We start from the raw sequence: 16956 nt of genomic DNA, 5'->3' as shown, positions 1-16956 counted from the left end.
AGGGCGCCACCTGCCGGCGGGGAGGCGGCAGCATGGGGTCCGCCCCTCTGCCAGCTTGCTCCTCCCCCGCCCCGCCGGTCTCGGCTGTGCAGCGGTGGTCGCAGGCTGGGGGAAGCGCCCGCACACACACATGGGCAGTGTCCGCGTCTGCCCTCCGTGCTGCACAGAGCGCCGGGAGCACCGCTTTGGTCCCCGGGCACGCAACTGCTGTGGAAATGGAGGAAACCGCCCGAAATAAACCCACCTGCTGCCTGTCCCCTGCTCTCCCCCAGCCATTCCTGGACGTCATGTAGTCCAACCCCTCTGCTAAAGCAGAGTCACCCACAGCAGCTTGCCTAGGATCACAAAGTCCGAGTGGGTTTGGAATCTCTCCAGAGCAGGAGACCCCATAACCTCTCTGGGCAGCCTGGGAGAGGGCTCCAACACCCTCACAGTAAAGAAGTTTTTCAGCACATTCAGATGAAACTTCCTGGGTTCCAGTTTGTGTCCTTTTTCCCCCTTGCCCCATTGCCCCTTGTCCTGTCCCTAGGCACCACCGACAAGAGTCTGGCCCCATTCTCTTGCTGCCCATCCTTTAGGTCTTGCTAAACATTGATGAGATCCTCTCTGGGGGATCTGAGCTCTTACAGAATCACAGAATCAATGAGGCTGGAAAAGACCTCAGAGATCATCAAGTCCAACCTGTCACCCAACCCCTCCTGACAACTAAACCATGGCTCCAAGTGCCACATCCAGCCCTCTCTTGAACACCTCCAGGGATGGTGACTCCACCGCCTCCCTGGGCAGCACATTCCAATGGCTAACAACTCTCTCTGGGAAGAGCTTTCTCCTCACCTCCAGCCTTCTTCAGGCTCAACACCCTGGAGCCCCTCACAGAGATGCTCCAGTTCCCTCAGCAGCTTTGTAGCCTCCACTGGACTCTCTTCAGTAGATCCCTGTCTCCCTTGGACTGGGGAGCCCAAAACTGGACCCACTAAGCCAGATGTGGCCTCAGTAGGGCAGAGTGGAGGGGGATGAGAACCTCCTTCGACCCGCTGGCCATACTGTTGTCTTTTTAATGCACCCCAGGATGCTGCCCTTATCTTCTTTTAGCACCCCTGGAAAACCTGTCAGTAGCCCTGTTCTGCAGTAAATGATAGTGTTTGAGGGTGGGAACTTCTGCTAAGAAACATGACAGGAGAGTGAAATCCTTGTGTTCAAAAGCATGGAGCTGAAGGTGCCGTTCCCTTGCCTCTTGATTGCTCGTTAGGGCTGTGGGAAGTGGACTCTGAAGGGCCTGGATAGCCCCGGGTTTGGCTGCAGCTCATTACGCTGGAATTCATCCCAGAGTTGGAGAAATGGCCGTGAGTCATGCCTGTCATTTGCGATTGCTTTCCTCTGCTTGCTGCAAGTCGGTTTGAGGCCGTCCTGCCCCTTGCTGCTGCCAACACCAGCACATGTGCAGCTCTGCAGGGAGCGGGCTCGCCTGGCCCAGGATGAACCCTGCCAAAAGGAGTCCTCACAGGCAGGCGGCACCTCGGCCATCCCCAACCCAAGCCCACTGAACCTGAAGCTTGTTGGTGCAGACCCCCAACCCAAACCCACCGAACCTGAAGCTTGCTGGTGCAGACCCCCAACCCAAACCCATCGAACCTGAAGCTTGTTGGTGCAGACCCCCAACCCATACCCATCAAACTTAAAACCTGCTGGTGCCAAGCCCCAAACCAAACCTAAACCCCACCTGTGTCAAGACTCAACCCAAACCCACCAAACCTAAAACCTGCTGGTGCCAAGCCCCAGATAAAACCTAAACCCCACCAGTGTCAAGCCCCTACCCAAACCCACCGAACCTGAAGCTTGTTGGTGCAGACCCCCAGCTCAAGCCAACCAAACCTAAAACCTGCTGGTGCTAAGCCCTGACCCCAAACCCACCAAACCTAAAACCTGCTGGTGCTGAGCCCTGACCCCAAACCTAAACTCCTCAGCAAAGGGGTCTGTGGTTTGGGCTCTGCAAACACAAGGCTGGCAGACAGCACATTCAGCCAGCTGGTCCTGGAGCAGGAGCAGGCTTCCCCCGCGTGCCCCAGCAGCGATAACCTTATCATGGATCCCCGAGTGCGGGGGCACAGATCTGCTGCCGGTGGGGGAGAGAGCTGTGACGTGCTTGCTGCTGAGCCCAGCACTGGCCCTGCTCACAGGCAGCGTTTGCCAGGCAGCTGCGTTGCCAGAGCAGGTGGAGAAATGAAAGCAGGCAGCAGACGTGATTGGAGGTGACCTTGGCGAGCGACCGCGCTCTGCCCGGCTCCTGGCACATGCTGAGCGGTAAAACTCGGGGGCTGAAGAAACCTGTCTTCCTCTAAATCAAGGCTGAAGATGCAGAGATGCTCACTGTGGGGTTTTTCTCTCCTTACAAGCAGGAAAGTGCCAAGAACAGGAGCTGTGTCTTTCTCTTTTAGGGTCGAGGAGAAGAAGGAAAGCCAATGGCATCCTGGCCTGGATCAGGAAGTGTGGCCAGCAGGAGCAGGGAAGTCATTCTGCCCTATGCTCAGCACTGGTTAGGTCACACCTTGAGTCCTGTGTCCAGTTCTGGGCCCCCCAGTTTAGGAAAGATGTTGAGATGCTGGAAGGTGTCCAGAGAAGGGCAAGAAAGCTGGGGAGGGGTCTGGAGCACAGCCCTGTGAGAAGAGGCTGAGGGAGCTGGGATTGCTTAGCCTGGAGAAGAGGAGGCTCAGGGGAGACCTTCTTGCTCTCTCCAACTCCCTGCAGGGAGGTTGTAGCCAGGTGGGGGTTGGTCTCTTCTGCTAGGCACCCAGCACCAGAACAAGAGGACACAGTCTCAAGCTGTGCCAATGGAGGTTTAGGCTGAATGTTAGGAAGAAGCTCTTCCCAGCAAGAGAGATTGGCCATGGGAATGTGCTGCTCAGGGAGGTGGTGGAGTCACCATCACCTTCTGTCAGCCCAGAGGCCAACCCTATCCTGGGTTGCATAAAAAGAAGTGGGACCAGCAGGTTAAGGAAGGTGATGCTTCCCCACTGCTCTGCTCTTGGGAGACCCTACCTGGAGTACTGAGTCCAGTTCTGGGGCTGTGGGAGTGGGTCCAGAGGAGACTGTGAAGGTGATCAGGGAGGGCTGGAGCACCTGGCCTATGGGGACAGGCTGCAAGACTTGAGGCTGTTCAGCCTGGAGAAGAGAAGGCTCCAAGGAGACCTTATAGTGACCTGAAGAGGGCCTGGAAGAAAGCTGGGGAAGGACTTTCTACAAGTGATAGAATGAAGGGAATGGCTTTGAGCTGGAAGAGGGGAGATTTGGGCTGGATATTAGGAAGAAATTCTTGACAGGGTGGTGAGACACTGGAACAGATTGCCCAGGGAGGTGGTGGATGCCCCCTCCCTGGAGGTGTTCAAGGCCAGGCTGAACAGCAACCTGGCTGGCGTGAGGTGTCCCTGCCCGTGGCAGGGGGGTTGGACCTAGATGATTTTTAAAGTCCCTATGGTTGATTCTCACAGCTCAGAAAATGCTGAAAAAGGACAGAGATCCTCTCTCTGGTCCTCACCAGCCCCTGGGCACTTGCACAAGATGCCAGCAGCCTCTTGCTCTAGCAGCTTTCCGCTCTCTGCTCTCCCACTGCCCAAAGCCCTTCCGTGTCTGGGGCTTGCTGTGGCAGCAGCACCGCCTGAGGCCCCCACCCGTGAGGGCTCATCCTCGGCGTTTATTCATCCAGAACTCATCTGCAGCAGCATCAGACAGGGATAACTTCTCTCTCTGCAGCCAGCCCTCTGGGGTAGTGCTGATAAAATCAGCTCCTTTGCTCCAGATTTTTCTCAAGGTGCTCAGCACAAACCCTCACCAACAAACCCACGTGAGCTCCAGCAGCTCAGTGACAGGCAAACAGCCAAGATGTGGAGCTGTGGTAAACTACAGCAGCACTTTTGGCACAGGGACAATAGCTGACAGTCTTGGAGAGGAAACCATGGATTGTGACTGGCCTGGACAATGCAAAAAGGCCAGTGAGGATAGGGGGAAGATGGCAAGGATGCTGGATGCAAAAGTAAAGCAAAGTGGCAGCTGAGCTTGCAAGGAATCCCCAGTAACAGAATGAGAGGAAATAGCCTGAAATTGAGGCAGGATATTAGGAAGAATATCTTTGCTGAAACAGTGATCAGGCATTGCAACAGGCTGCTCAGGGAGGTGGTGGAGTCGCTATCCCTGGAGAGGTTCAGGAAACATTGGACATGACACTTGGGGTCATGGTTTGGTGGCCATGGTGGTCTTAGGTTAACCATTGGACTCAATCTTAGAGATCTTTCCCAACCTAAACCATTCTATGGTTCTATAGAGCCATGGGATCACAGAAGTGTTTCTGTTGGATAAGGTTTAAGGTCATGGAGTCATAGAATCATAGAATTGTTAGTTTTGGAAGGGACCTCAATGATCATCTAGTTCCAACCCCCCTGCCATGGGCAGGGACACCTCGCACTACATCAGGTTGCCCAGAGCCACATCCAGCCTGGCCTCAAAGAGCTCAAGGGATGAGGCTTCCACCACCTCCCAGGGCAACCACTAAGGAGGGACTCTGTGCTCCAAAGGGGCTGTCCTGTGCTAGCAGGGCTGCAAATGAAGGCAAGGCTGTTACTAGCATTTCCTGAGGGGTGGTGCTTAGGAGCCAGGAGAGGTTGACAGCAGTACTTCCATTTGAACATGAGAAGAAACTTATTTGCTGTGAGGGTGCTGGAGCTCAGGCCCAGGCTGCCCAGAGGGGTTGTGAAGTCTCCTTCTCTGGGGGAGATGGTGCTGGTTTGAAGGACACCTTGCTCTTCAGCAGTTTTCCTTTCTTGGGGTGTTTTAAGTAGCACTGCAAAAGATGTGACCTACGAGGCTGAAATGCTTCTGCCAATTGACCTCCCTTGTGAGCCTGTCAGAAGATCCTGTTCTTCTCTGCCTCTTGGTGGGAGCTGGTCCTCCTCACACCAAAGAAGATGTCAAAACCCCACAATTAAAGAAAAATCATCATTTGAAACTCACATGGCTGTCCTGAGTTTGTCTCCTGAAGACTCTTTGGAGAGGGATTGGTATTTAACAGGAGGAGTGAGGACTGAGGTCGTCGAGGCTTTGTCACAAGAGCTTTCCCATCCTTTGCTCAGCTTGAATCATCAGTTTCTCCCAGGCTCTGCAAAGTTCTTTCCTTGCTTTTGCAAGTGCAGGATTTCCTAAGCAGTTTTAGCTCCCTGCCTGAAGGAAGTGCAGGCAGTGATTCATCAGAGAGACAACACGTCCCAAACAAGCAGAAGGTCAACTGCTTCTTAAGGCCAAAATATTCTGCTGTGATTTGTGGCCATATCTGGGAATGCAGAGCTCATGGATGGCTAAAGCAGGCAAATGACAGATGGAGAAGGATTTCTTGTCATCAGCACTGGGTGACCCTTCTCACAGAACCACTGCACACGTTGCACACTGTAACCAAAGTTCAGGTTTATTAGTAATGGAGGTGGAAGAGCCAGCTGAAGACTCACACTGATGTAATCTGTCCCCTTGACTGCTGCTCAGTGCTCTACCTACAGTCCAGATGTAACACTTACACTGAAAATAAAACATACTTAACAGATTCAACCTCAGACTCAGGGGGAAAAAAAATAAAGTCTAGTACAAATACAGTTAGTACATTAAAAATGGTAAAAAAATCAACAACAACAACAAATAACAGTCCTAGAAACTTCATAACAGCACAGACTGCTTATGGCCTTGAGTTAAGTTCAAGTATTTCCCAGTGGAATGCAATGCAAGCAACAAGGTAAAGCTGGATTTGTATCTGGGGCATTCCTGCCCCTGAATGGCAGGAGTAGAACTATCTGTGGGCACTTTGTCTGGCCAAGTTTAGCAAGAGAGTCGACATTTACAGTTAGTTCAGCTGCAAAGCTGAGCCTGTCCTCTGTGTAACCAGAACTACTAACCTGCAAAAAAACCCCAAACCCAAACCAAGCCAAACACACAAACCAAAAACCCCAAACCAACACCCAGAGCAAAACCAAAGCAAAGCAGTAATTCTACTGCTGGTGTCTCTTCCATGTCCAACTGAAACTTCTCTGGTTTCATTTGTAATGCTTCTGATGGTTGGTTTTTTTGCCCCCTCTGTGGTTATGCTTAGTTTGCCTCCCTCTTTGTCTCCTTCCCAAACTGCCATGATAAAAGAATCACAGAAAGGTTTGGGTTGGAAAGGACCTGAAAGGTGATCTAGTTCCACCCCTCTGCTGTCATGGGTAGGGACTCCCCTCACTAAACCAGGCTGCTCAAGGCTCTGTTAAGCCCAGCCTTGAACACCTCCCTGGACATGGCATCCCTTCCTGGACATCCATCCCTGGAGGTGTCCAAAGCCAGGCTGGACAGGGCATCCCTTCCTGGGCATCTCTCCCTGGGCATCCCTCCCTGGAGGTGTCCAAGGCCAGGCTGGACAGGGCATCCCTTCCTGGGCATCTCTCCCTGGGCATCCCTCCCTGGAGGTGTCCAAGGCCAGGCTGGACAGGGCATCCCTTCCTGGGCATCCCTCCCTGGGGGACTTTTGTTCCTGGCCTGAAAGGAGTTGCTCCTGGAGAGACATTAATATATGTTGGTCACCTTTGTAGGAATGACTCGATGGAAAGAGGCAATATCCTAAAGGCATGAGGCCAACAAGTGGAGGAGGAAGGGGGGAAGTGAGCAACTCAATATAGAGAGTAATAATCATAATAATTCTTTGTGTGTCTAGGGCTGACTGACTCATGCTGGCTCCTGTGTGCAGCTCAGAATGGGATCTGGGAGAGCTAAGGTCTCTGCTCCCCAGGGACAGAGGAGTCAGCAATGCCCTCCAGGCTGGCTGGGACCTTGCAGGCAGCTTTGTCTCACACTGGAGCAATCCTGCTGGGAATGTGCCCTGGTGCTTCCATCCCTTTCAAAACCACTTGGAAAGCACAGGAAAGCACAATCAGCTCCTGGTCACCAAGCATTTTATGCAAGGAAGTGTTTCAAGCCTGGTAGATGAGCAGGGCTGGCTGGAAGGATGGCTGACAGAGCGGCTGCCCTGTCTCCCTGCCCAGCAAGGAGGTTGTATTGATCATCCAAGAGTCTGCCCTGGCTCTAGCACTCATCAATATTGCAATTAGTGACTCTAGAGTGTGTGTGTATTACATGGGAGGGTGACACCAGCCAGGAGGAGGCTGCAAATCTGCTGCAGCACCAACAGAGCATTCAAAACCCACTTGGTGCTCTGTATGTGAAGACAAAAAGGCAGTTGAAAGGAGGGCAGGAAAATCCCAACTGGACAAGCACACATCTGAAGAGAGGAGCAACCCCCACGCCTGCAGACAGTGGGGTTTTGGTGATGGCAGATGGGAGCATGGAGAGCAGAGTGGGAAGGGGGCTTGAGGACCAGCACTGCCACACCTCTGGGAAGACATGGACTGGTTGGTGGTGTTTCAAAGACACCAAGGAAAGCTATGCTAGAAAAGTAGCCCTTGGAGAAAAGTTGATGAGACTGGAGTGGTTTGGCTTAAAGCAGACTTGCAGAGGAAGGTGAAAATAGTCTTCATAAGGAGAAACTGCTCTGAAAGTGCCAGAGAACTGGACCAGGCTGCCCAGAGAGGTTGTGGAGTCTCCATCTCTGGAGAGATTTCAAACTCACCTGGATATGATCCTGTGCTGTAGGTGAGCCAGCTTTAGCAGAGGGTTTGGACAAGGTGATCTCAAGAGGTGCCTTCAAACCCAAACCCTTCTGCAGCCATTAAAGACAAGAGATGCTGAGGAGAGGAGGTGCCATGGTTGTAGTGAGGGGGATTTGCATTAGCCATTAAGGAAGCACTTGATGGTGGCAAGCTGGGGAGAAGATCTCTGGTCCTTTCCAGCCCTTCTGCTTTAAGTGTCTCTGAACCTGCAGCCATAGAGCCCAGGGATCTCTTCCCATCAGGTACTGCTCAGCAAAATTCTTGGGGAAGGAGGTAAAGCCCTGCTGTATAAAATGGGTCTAATGATTCAGTCAGGTCCCTCTGATCAGGTTCTGGGATTTCTGGCCTAAAATCTGCCCCCACTCTTTCCCCATGGTGAGGCCAAGGTGGTTTCCTGAAGCAAGAGCAAGGGAAGAACATACCCATTCCTGTGTTGGGTGAATCTGCAGGTCAGCAGGAGCTGGGAGGCCAGTCTGAGTCACTGGGAAATGCTCAGGCCATGGCTGGAGCTGAGGGAGGTGTTCCAGGTGCAGGCAAGAGAAATCCTTAAGCTCAGGCTTAAGGACATGAAAAAGATGCCCCATGTAGATCCAAAGATAAGAAATACTGGCACAGGGGTCTGCCTGTGACTTTGCTCAGGCCAGGGGTGGTCCTGTGATCAGTAAACTTTTACTTCTTTTACACTAGGTTTGCTCAGGAAGGCTGTGCCTGTTTGGGTTCTCTGTGGTGGCCAATCAACCACTGGTCTCTTGGGAGGCTATGTGAGCATCTGCTACAGGCAAGCTGGGAAGATCTCAGGGATGAAACCCGCTCTGAGACATGGCACAGTGGGGCAGTGACTGGTTTCAGCCTCTGCTCCTCAGCAGGAGATGCTCCCTGTGCTCCCAGTCCTGAGGTTTTCTTTCTACTTTGCGTTAGTGGAAGGGAGCAAAGCCACAGCCCTGAAACTGTGAGAGCCCTGGGATGAAACCACCCTGGCAAAGCACCACAAAGCACCACATCCTCAGCACTACAAGGAGCCTTGGAGCTCAGCAGCGTGGTTTTAACATGCCCCCAGATTCCTGTAGCTGCATGAAAACCACCCTAAAACCAAGCCATGCTCCAAAAGCTCCCCATAAGCCAGTGATAACCTTTCTGCTACCATTTTCTTCCTGTCCCCACTTAAGACAGATCTTCTTCTAAGCCCTCCAAACAAGTGTGTGTGAAACCTGCCAGGTCCCCAAGCGAGGCTGGATGACCAAAAGACTTCTCCAGGGTGAGCTTGGCCACAGTCCTGGAGCAGCTGGGTTTTCCCAGGGGTGGTGGAAGGCTGGAAAATGACCAGAGGGTTGATATTAGGCTTCTGTCTGTGTTCACACCCACATGTCCACGTGTGTGTGTCGCACACCACTGGCACCCCTCACACCCACGCTCTGCACAGGTCTGCCCCCGCGTTACGAAGGTTTGACTGGACAGCAAAACACCCTTCCCAACACCCACCCTCCAACCTCTGCTAACATCCACCCAAAGTACCAAGTCCAAACCATTGGTGAGTTTGTTTTCCTGGTTGCATAAAGGCACTTTTCTGATGATGTGAAGCAGCAGTGTGTTAAAGACTCTCGTGACTGGAGCAGTTCCCACCAGGGCTGCAGCGAGCGCTACGCAGGCACCGGTACGAGGCAGCGGCACTGCCAAGGGGTCGATCACCTTTTGCTTCTTGCTGCAACGCAGAGGAATCAAAGACAAGAAACCTTCAGCCCTCTGCTGAGTTTTTAGGGTCTCCCTGGGTGAGATGGTGGCTGTGTTTCTGTCCCATGAGCTGAGGCAGGTGCCAGCTTGTGGCTCACAGCATCTGGTGATGCCTGCTGGGGCCTCTAAGCATTCAGGAGGACGTCAGCTGGAAGCATGGAGCCAAGGTTCCTGCACTGTGTCAGCCGTTTGCTTCTCCAGGGAGCAGAAATTCATTTGGATTAAGGATGCTGAGTAATTAAACACTGCCTGACCTACAGCACTCTGGCCCTGCCATGCAGGGGGGAAGCTGCTCACTCTCTGCCTGACTTCTTTCCTGAGCCACCAGCAGCTCCACCACCCATCACAACACCTTGTCCAGTCTCTGCTGGGGGGCTCTGGTGATGACTGGAGGGCTGGGAGATGCCAGGGGTTTGCTGTTGCTTGCTGGAGGTTCCCAACTGGAGAAGGTGTTGGAAACATGGAAGAAATGTCTGTAATTAATGCACTGGAAGACAGCATTAAATTGGTCAGAAATTGCTTCCCTCTCCTGACTCCCATATAAAAAAAAATTGTGCCTGTGAAACCAGCTCAGAACCAAAGCCCAGAAACGAACCTAAATAACTCCCCCTCCCACCCCCCCATCCCCACTGAGGCTGCCCTGGCTCCTCTGAAGATGAAGCTATATCCATACAGAGGTCTTTCCATCTTTACTGCTCGAGCTCCCTTTCTCCAGGCAGGCCTTGGGTTTAGCACCTTGTTTCTCCTGGGCGGTGTTGGCCCTGTTCTGCTCCACCACCGTGCCGCCCGAGGCGGGGCTGCTGGTTCGGGAAGGCTGGGTGTTGCCCTGGGTGCTGCTGTAGCTCTGGAAGGCTATGTCCAGCTGCTCCTGGGCCACTCGCAAGTGTTTGTGGAGGGTGGACAAGTCTGCTGGGAGGTTCTCGTCCGGGCTGGTGCACTGCTGCTCCTGAGCCACGTTGGCCAAGTTCTGCTCGTGAGCCATCAGGCTGTTGGGGATCTTGGTGGACTTCTCTGACTTCACTACCAGGTTGTACTCGGGGGGGCAGGAGATGTTCTTCGGGTAGGCGTAGTTGTAAGGGGGCTGCCTGAAGCTGTTGATCTTCCGGTTGCGGATGGCGTCTCGGATGGTCCCGAAGCCCAGGTGGAACATCTCGCACATGTTCAGCAGCAAGCACAGGCAGCTCACCACGTACATCACCAGCAGGAAGATGGTCTTCTCCGTCGGCCGGGACACGAAGCAGTCCACGGTGTGAGGGCAGGGGACCCTGTTGCAGACGTAGTAGGCTTCGACCTCGAAACCGTAGAGCAAGTACTGCCCTATCAAAAAGCAAACCTCGAAGGAGGCTCTGGTGAGCAGCTGGAAGACGTAGATTTTCATCAGCCCTTCCTGCTGGATGCGCCTCCTCCCGTCGTGCTTCTGGGGCTCCTTGCTCTTGGCCTTGGCTTTCTCCTGCTCCGCCGCGTCGTCGGAGATCATGGGGTCCTCCTCGTCGGCCTCCGCCGCCTCCTCCCCGCCGCGCACCGCCTGCCAGTTGAGGGCGAACTGCTTCTTCTTCTTGAAGCCCTTCAGCTTCTTCTCCTCCTCAGCCGAGCGGGCGATGCGGTGGATGGCGTAGCCCAGGTACATGACTGAGGGGGTGGAGATCATGATGATCTGGAAGACCCAGAAGCGGACGTGCGAGAGCGGGGCGAAGGCGTCGTAGCAGACGTTGTCGCAGCCGGGCTGCTTGGTGTTGCAGGTGAACTTGCTCTGCTCGTCCGAGTAGATGGACTCCCCCCCCACCGCCGTCAGCACGATGCGGAAGACGATCAGCACGGTCAGCCAGACCTTCCCCACGAAGGTGGAGTGGTTGTGAATCTCCTCTAGCAGGCGGGTGAGAAAGCTCCAGCTCATGTTGGTCATAAGGGCTACTCAGTTATGACCTGCGGGGAGAGGGAGATAAGGGAATAGAAACATGGAATCATAGTAAGGCTGGAAAAGACCTCAGAGGTCATCCAGTCCAACCTGGCACCCAACACCTCATGACAACTAAACCATGGCTCCAAGTGCCACATCCAATCCCCTCTTGAACACCTCCAGGGATGGTGACTCCACCACCTCTGTGGGCAGCACATCCCAATGGCCAATCTCTCTTGCTGGGAAGAACTTTCTCCTCACCTCCAGCCTAAACTTCCCCTGGCACAGCTTGAGACTGTGTCCTCTTGTTCTGGTGCTGGGTGCCTAGCAGAAGAGACCAACCCCCACCTGGCCACAACCTCCCTTCAGGTAGTTGCAGAGAGCAAGAAGGTCTCCCCTGAGCCTCCTCTTCTCCAGGCTAAGCAACCCCAGCTCCCTCAGCCTCTCCTCCCAGGGCTGTGCTCCAGACCCCTCCCCAGCTTTGTTGCCCTTCTCTGGACACCTTCCAGCAGCTCAACATCTTTCCTAAACTGAGGAGCCCAGAACTGGACACAGGACTCAAGGTGTGGCCTGAGCAGTGCTGAGCACAGGGCACAATAACTTCCCTGCTCCTGCTGGACTCACCCCAATTGCAAGACGTTGCTCAGCTGTAAGCAGGGTTTGGGTGGCTGAACACAAGGCACCATGGAAACCACCTACACACAGGTGCTCAACTGGTGATAACCTCTTGCATGCTGTAGCCTCAAGCTTCTGACCCACAGAATCCTTTTGCTTGGAACAGATCTTTAAGATGCAGCCCCAGCCTAAGGACACCATGGTCATGAAACAGTTCTGTGCTGAGAGCAGGAGCAGAAGATGCTGCCCACATCAGAGAGCCCTGCAGGGCTGAAAGATCCTTCGTGAGCAAACCCAGAAAAATGCAAGGAATCAGGGGAAGAATGGGAATGTTTGTGTTTACAGGCTGGTGGCCCTTTCAAGTGCCTTCTGAGAACACAAACCAAAACAAACCAAGCTAAACCTTTAATCAAACACAGGCTGCTTCGAAAATAAACCCTTGAGAAGCATTCAGAGAAAACCATGCATGTGTTAGGAGACCTGGACAGCTGGGGAGGAAGAGCTTCTCACAAGCATTTGGTGCTTGCCTTATCTTGCCTCCCTGGGTGACCCCAGGCATCACTGAGGGCAGAAGAGAGTTTTGCTGCTTGACTGGCAGCAGCCCTGATGGAGAAGACAACAACAAGGAAAAGCAACCCAGACCCAAAGAGCACTGTGGCATGGGACAGCAGGGCTCTCACCCTAGGGCACCAGAGGGTGGGCTCATCCTCTTTGTTCCCCTGCATGCCTCCTCTCAGTCATCCTCCAGCTCCCAGTGGACATACCCACCTCGTTTCCACACAGACATCTGCTGGCAGGCACTAAATCAGGCAGCTGCTAGACCAATCCCACCCAAAACCTGATGCCTACCACTGCACCCAGAAGAAAAGAGTAGATGTGTTGGTGGCAGACACAGGTGCCAAGCACCTGAGTATGGACACAAGGGAGTTAACCTGGAGTAGCATGGGGCAACAGTATGTGATGGCTGAGCAGCAGCTGGCCCTGCACAGGCTGCTCCTCTGGAATCCTCCACAGTCAAGCAAAGGGAGAGAAATCAGCTGCTGTCACAGGACCACAGGATGTTAGGGGTTGGAAGGGACCTCTGGAGATGAATTCAAGTCCAACCCCCTTGCCAGAGCAGGAGCACATCCATGTGTTGAACCTCAGAATTGTAGAATGGTTTGGGTTGGAAGGGTTTGGCTTTAAAGGTCATCCAGTCCAACCCCCCTGCAGTCAGCAGGGACATCTTCAACCAGAGCAGGTTGCTCACAGCCCCACACAACCTGGCCTGGAATGGTCCCAGGAAGGGGGCATTTAGCAGCTCTCTGGGCAACCTGGGACAGGGTCTCACCAGCTTCAGCATGAAAAAGCCCATCTCCTCCTTCTCTCCAGTCTAAATCTCCCTGGTTTAGTTTAAAACCATCCCTCCTCCTCCTGTCTCAAAAGGCCCTGCTAAAAGTCTGTCCCCAGCCTCCTTTAAGCACTGACAGGCAAGCAGAAGGTCTCCCTGAAGCTTTCTCTTCTCCAGGCTCAATAACCCCAGATCTCTCAGCCTGGCCTCACAGCAGTGGGCTTCCAGCCCTCCCAGCATTGCTGGGGCCTCCTCTGGCAGGTCTGTGTCTCTCCTGAGGACTCCAGAGCTGGCCCCAGCACTGCAGGAGGGGTCTCAGCAGGGCACAGCAGAGGGGTAGAATCCCCTCCCTCCTCCTGCTGGGGCTCAGCCCAGGACACAGACGGCTTTGGGCTGGGAGTGCACATGAATCAGTATGGCCATCAAACCTACCCCTCTGTGCTGAGTGGAGGTAGATAACCCAGGGGGAAAAGGATGCCATGAGACACAGCCTGGCCCTCACCTGGCATAGCACCTGGCATATTGTGCCCTTGGGTTTCCATGGCACGAGACGGGCTTTGAGCCCATCACCCATGCCAGGCACGAGGTGGGAGCAGCCACCAGCAGCATCCATGGGCACAGCCCAGCGTGGCAGCAAGAAGAGAAACAGGCCTGGGTCTGCTGTCAGTGTTGAGCCTTGCTGGAATGCGATTCTGCTCATGCTGCTTCTCAGGCCAGGAGCCAAGCAGCTCTGGTTTGCTCAGCGCTCGCCTCCGTGCTGCCCCGGGAGGTATCAGCACGGCCCAAGGCTCGAGATGCAGTGGAATTCTTCTGCTGTTAAGGGCTCTCAAGAGCAGGCAGATGGAATTTTCTAACCCTGCTATTTCTAGATCAAACAAATCCTCTGTGAACCCAAACCCCCAAGTCTTCACACGGCAGTGAGGCTGCAGGAGCGCCCTGCAGATGGTGTTGTTCTTGTCCTGTAGCTGGAGAAACTGAGGCAGGGAGCAGGGACACTGCTGGCTCCAGGCTGGTAGTGAGCCAGAAGAAGAGATGGGGAAGTTCTCCTCCCTGCCCTTAACTTACTTAATGAAGAACAACAGCCCTCAAGACTCCTGGGACCAGAATCCCCAGCTCCTGCCCCAGAACAGAACAGAATAAACCAGGTTGGAAGAGACCTTCAAGATCATCGTGTCCAACCTATCATCCAACACCACCTAATCAACTAAACCATGCTGAAGTGATGCCTTGGACCCAATGATCAGTAGAGAAACGCTGCTGCAGATAAGACAACTCAGCCACTGCAGGAGAATGTGGGGAGTGATGCCCACGAGAGCTTTACTCTGGGAAAACAGGGATTATTTAGGGGTGAGACAGGAAACCATCCCTTCTGAGTGCCTTTTGGCTTCTTTAGGCTCAGTGGATGCACTCTGAAGTGTCTTTAACCCTTCCTCTGGTTTGTGTCCCCATTCAGATCTGGGCAAAATGGGGATGTAAGTGGTTTGTAGGATTAGCTGGGCACTTGGCCAGCTGCAGGGAGGCTTGGGGAGGGAAGACCCTGCTGGGTGTGGTGATGGTCTGCTGTGGGACATGAGACATTTGTCTGTGGGGCATCCAGGTCCAGCCAAGGATGGGCTGGAGCCTGGATCAAGCAGACATCAGCCCCAGCTTGGCTGGTCCCATGTGGGTGTTGAGCCACCCACCAGCTCCCACCTGCATCCCCACTTAGCTACAAGCCCCACACTGTTCTAAAACACAGGCTTCAAAGGTCCTACACAGCACTTCTGTCATCATTTCAGTGCTCACCTAAAGGGCCAGCAAGGTCTGCACCCAGGCTGATTTGCTGGTTTGCAAGTGCTACTCAAAGTGCACAATTCCCAAAGCTCAGACTCACCTCCCACCAGCTGTTTGCAGGGGCAGGCAGGGTCTGGCCAAGGTAATGATGCCTTTTGGAGTAGATGTTCAAGTTTTGGTCTGCTATTGGTCCAGGCTGTTAGCAAAGCACTCCCTGTCTGCTCTGGGAGACAGGTTGTGGGAAGGAGCACCCAAAATCCAAGGGTCAAAAGATGAACCTCCTGAATCAAGGGAAAAGCCAACCCTGCAAAGGAACAGAACTCAGGGGTTGGTGCTTTGGGAAGACCTCCTCTGGTTACCAGTGATGGGATTAAAAGTACTTAGCGTCTTCACAATGGGACAGTTGTTTGAAGAAGGCAGGAAGAGGAAGGGGGGAACCAGACACTTCTCCTTATCTATGGGCATAAACAACAAAGGGGCATCTGCAAGAGACCTTTGTCTTGCACCGCATGGTAAGGCAGCAGGGGTCCGTCAGAGGCTGACCCGACCCTCAACACCTCGAGGGAAAAGGAGAGGGAAATTTGCTGCCAGGAATTCAGGATAAAAGGGGAGCTGCTTCTCCCAGCAATGTGAGAGACCCCCACCACGAATTGTCCTGGGGACTCTCCCTTCCTTCGAATAAAGCCTAACTAAACTGCTCTGGCTCTGTTGTGAACAGGAACTTCTAAGCAGAGAGACTTTTTCCTGCCACCAGCCACCAGCCCAAGCTGTTAGTCCTGCCGCTGCCGCCAGGGCTCGGCACTCTGTGCACATCTGGACCTGCAGGAGCATCTGCAGGAAACAGCACCAGGCTGTTCCAGTGCCCCTGGGACCCTGCTTTTGCCTCTGTGTATGAATCCCACCTTGAGGTTCCACCCCTCTGTGTCCACTCGCTTTCCTGGCACCGGATTTGCAAGCAGGCGCTGAAGGAAATGGGTTAAAAACCAGCCCTCCTACAAGCACTTCAGCTCAGCTCCCAGGACTCTGATCCCAGCCTTCCATCCAATGAGTTCGTTTAGGGCAATCTTCTGTTTCCCCTTTCACACCCAGCAGTTATTTGTTTCCATTTCTCTACTTTTCTGCTCGAAATCTGCAGCTGAATTTCACAGGCAGAGCCCCAAACTGCCACATAACCATACCATCAGATTTCAACAGCTTTAATTGCCTGGGAGGGGTTAGCAGAACAGTATGTTTTGGCTTCCATCACAGAATCATTAGGGTTGGAAAAGACCTTTAAGATCATCGAGTCCAACAGTTAAGCCAACACAGCCAAGTCCCCCACTGAACCGTGTCCCTAAGCACCACATCTGCACCTAAATTACAAGGGAGCCTCCCAGGGAGGGTTCTGTGCACATCACTTTTGCTGGTGAGCAGGATGGTACCTGGAGGAGACCATGTCTGATAGAATCATAGAATCAATAAGGTTGGAAAGGCTGGAAGTGCTGCTGGCAGCCCAGCCTTGGCCACCACTGCTCGTTTCCAGGGCTGTTTGCTGGAGCTGGAGCCAAGGCAGAGGCTGAAGGGATTGCAGAGGGGATCACAGAGTCATAGAATCAATGAGGCTGGAAAAGACCTCAGAGATCATCCAGTCCAACCTCTCACCCAACACCTCATGACTAACTAAACCATGGCTCCAAGTGCCACATCCAATCCCCTCCTGAACACCTCCAGGGATGGGGACTCCACCACCTCCCTGGGCAGCACATTCCAGTAGGCTTTTGCCCCTTCCCTGTGTTTCAGGTCTAACTTTTCCACACAGTGGAGAAAATACACAGTGCAGCCCCCTGCCTGGAGCTGCAGCAGGTGGGTGGATGAGATTCATGAAGATTCATTGTAGGACTGGGAGGAATGGAACAAAAATAGAAGTGGGGAGATTCAGATTGGATGTCAGGAAGAAGTTGTTC

The 16956-nt window shown here is 53.6% G+C and overlaps 1 protein-coding gene across 6 annotated transcripts in view; it reads right to left on the bottom strand.

The window, feature by feature from the left end:
* Positions 1–5431: 5431 nt before the first annotated feature.
* The window catches only part of GJC2 (gap junction protein gamma 2), a 33263-nt gene continuing 21738 nt past the window's right edge, over positions 5432–16956 (bottom strand). For 5 of the 6 annotated variants that reach the window (XM_068145849.1, XM_068145846.1, XM_068145850.1 and 2 more), the window contains one exon: positions 5432–11321. In XM_068145849.1, coding sequence (XP_068001950.1) covers positions 10060–11301 — 1242 coding nt within the window. In that variant the 5' untranslated portion in view covers positions 11302–11321 and the 3' untranslated portion in view covers positions 5432–10059. Of the gene's footprint in view, positions 11322–11919; positions 12084–16956 lie in introns of those variants that run through there. The other variant, XM_068145851.1, reaches the window with a different exon arrangement.

This window comes from Melanerpes formicivorus, unplaced genomic scaffold (assembly GCF_026170545.1).
Source record: "Melanerpes formicivorus ecotype bairdi unplaced genomic scaffold, bMelFor1.0.p_v2 SCAF_13, whole genome shotgun sequence".
Lineage (NCBI taxonomy): Eukaryota > Metazoa > Chordata > Aves > Piciformes > Picidae > Melanerpes > Melanerpes formicivorus.
Note: the sequence above shows the minus strand (reverse complement) of the source record. Positions and strands in the feature narration are given on the sequence as shown.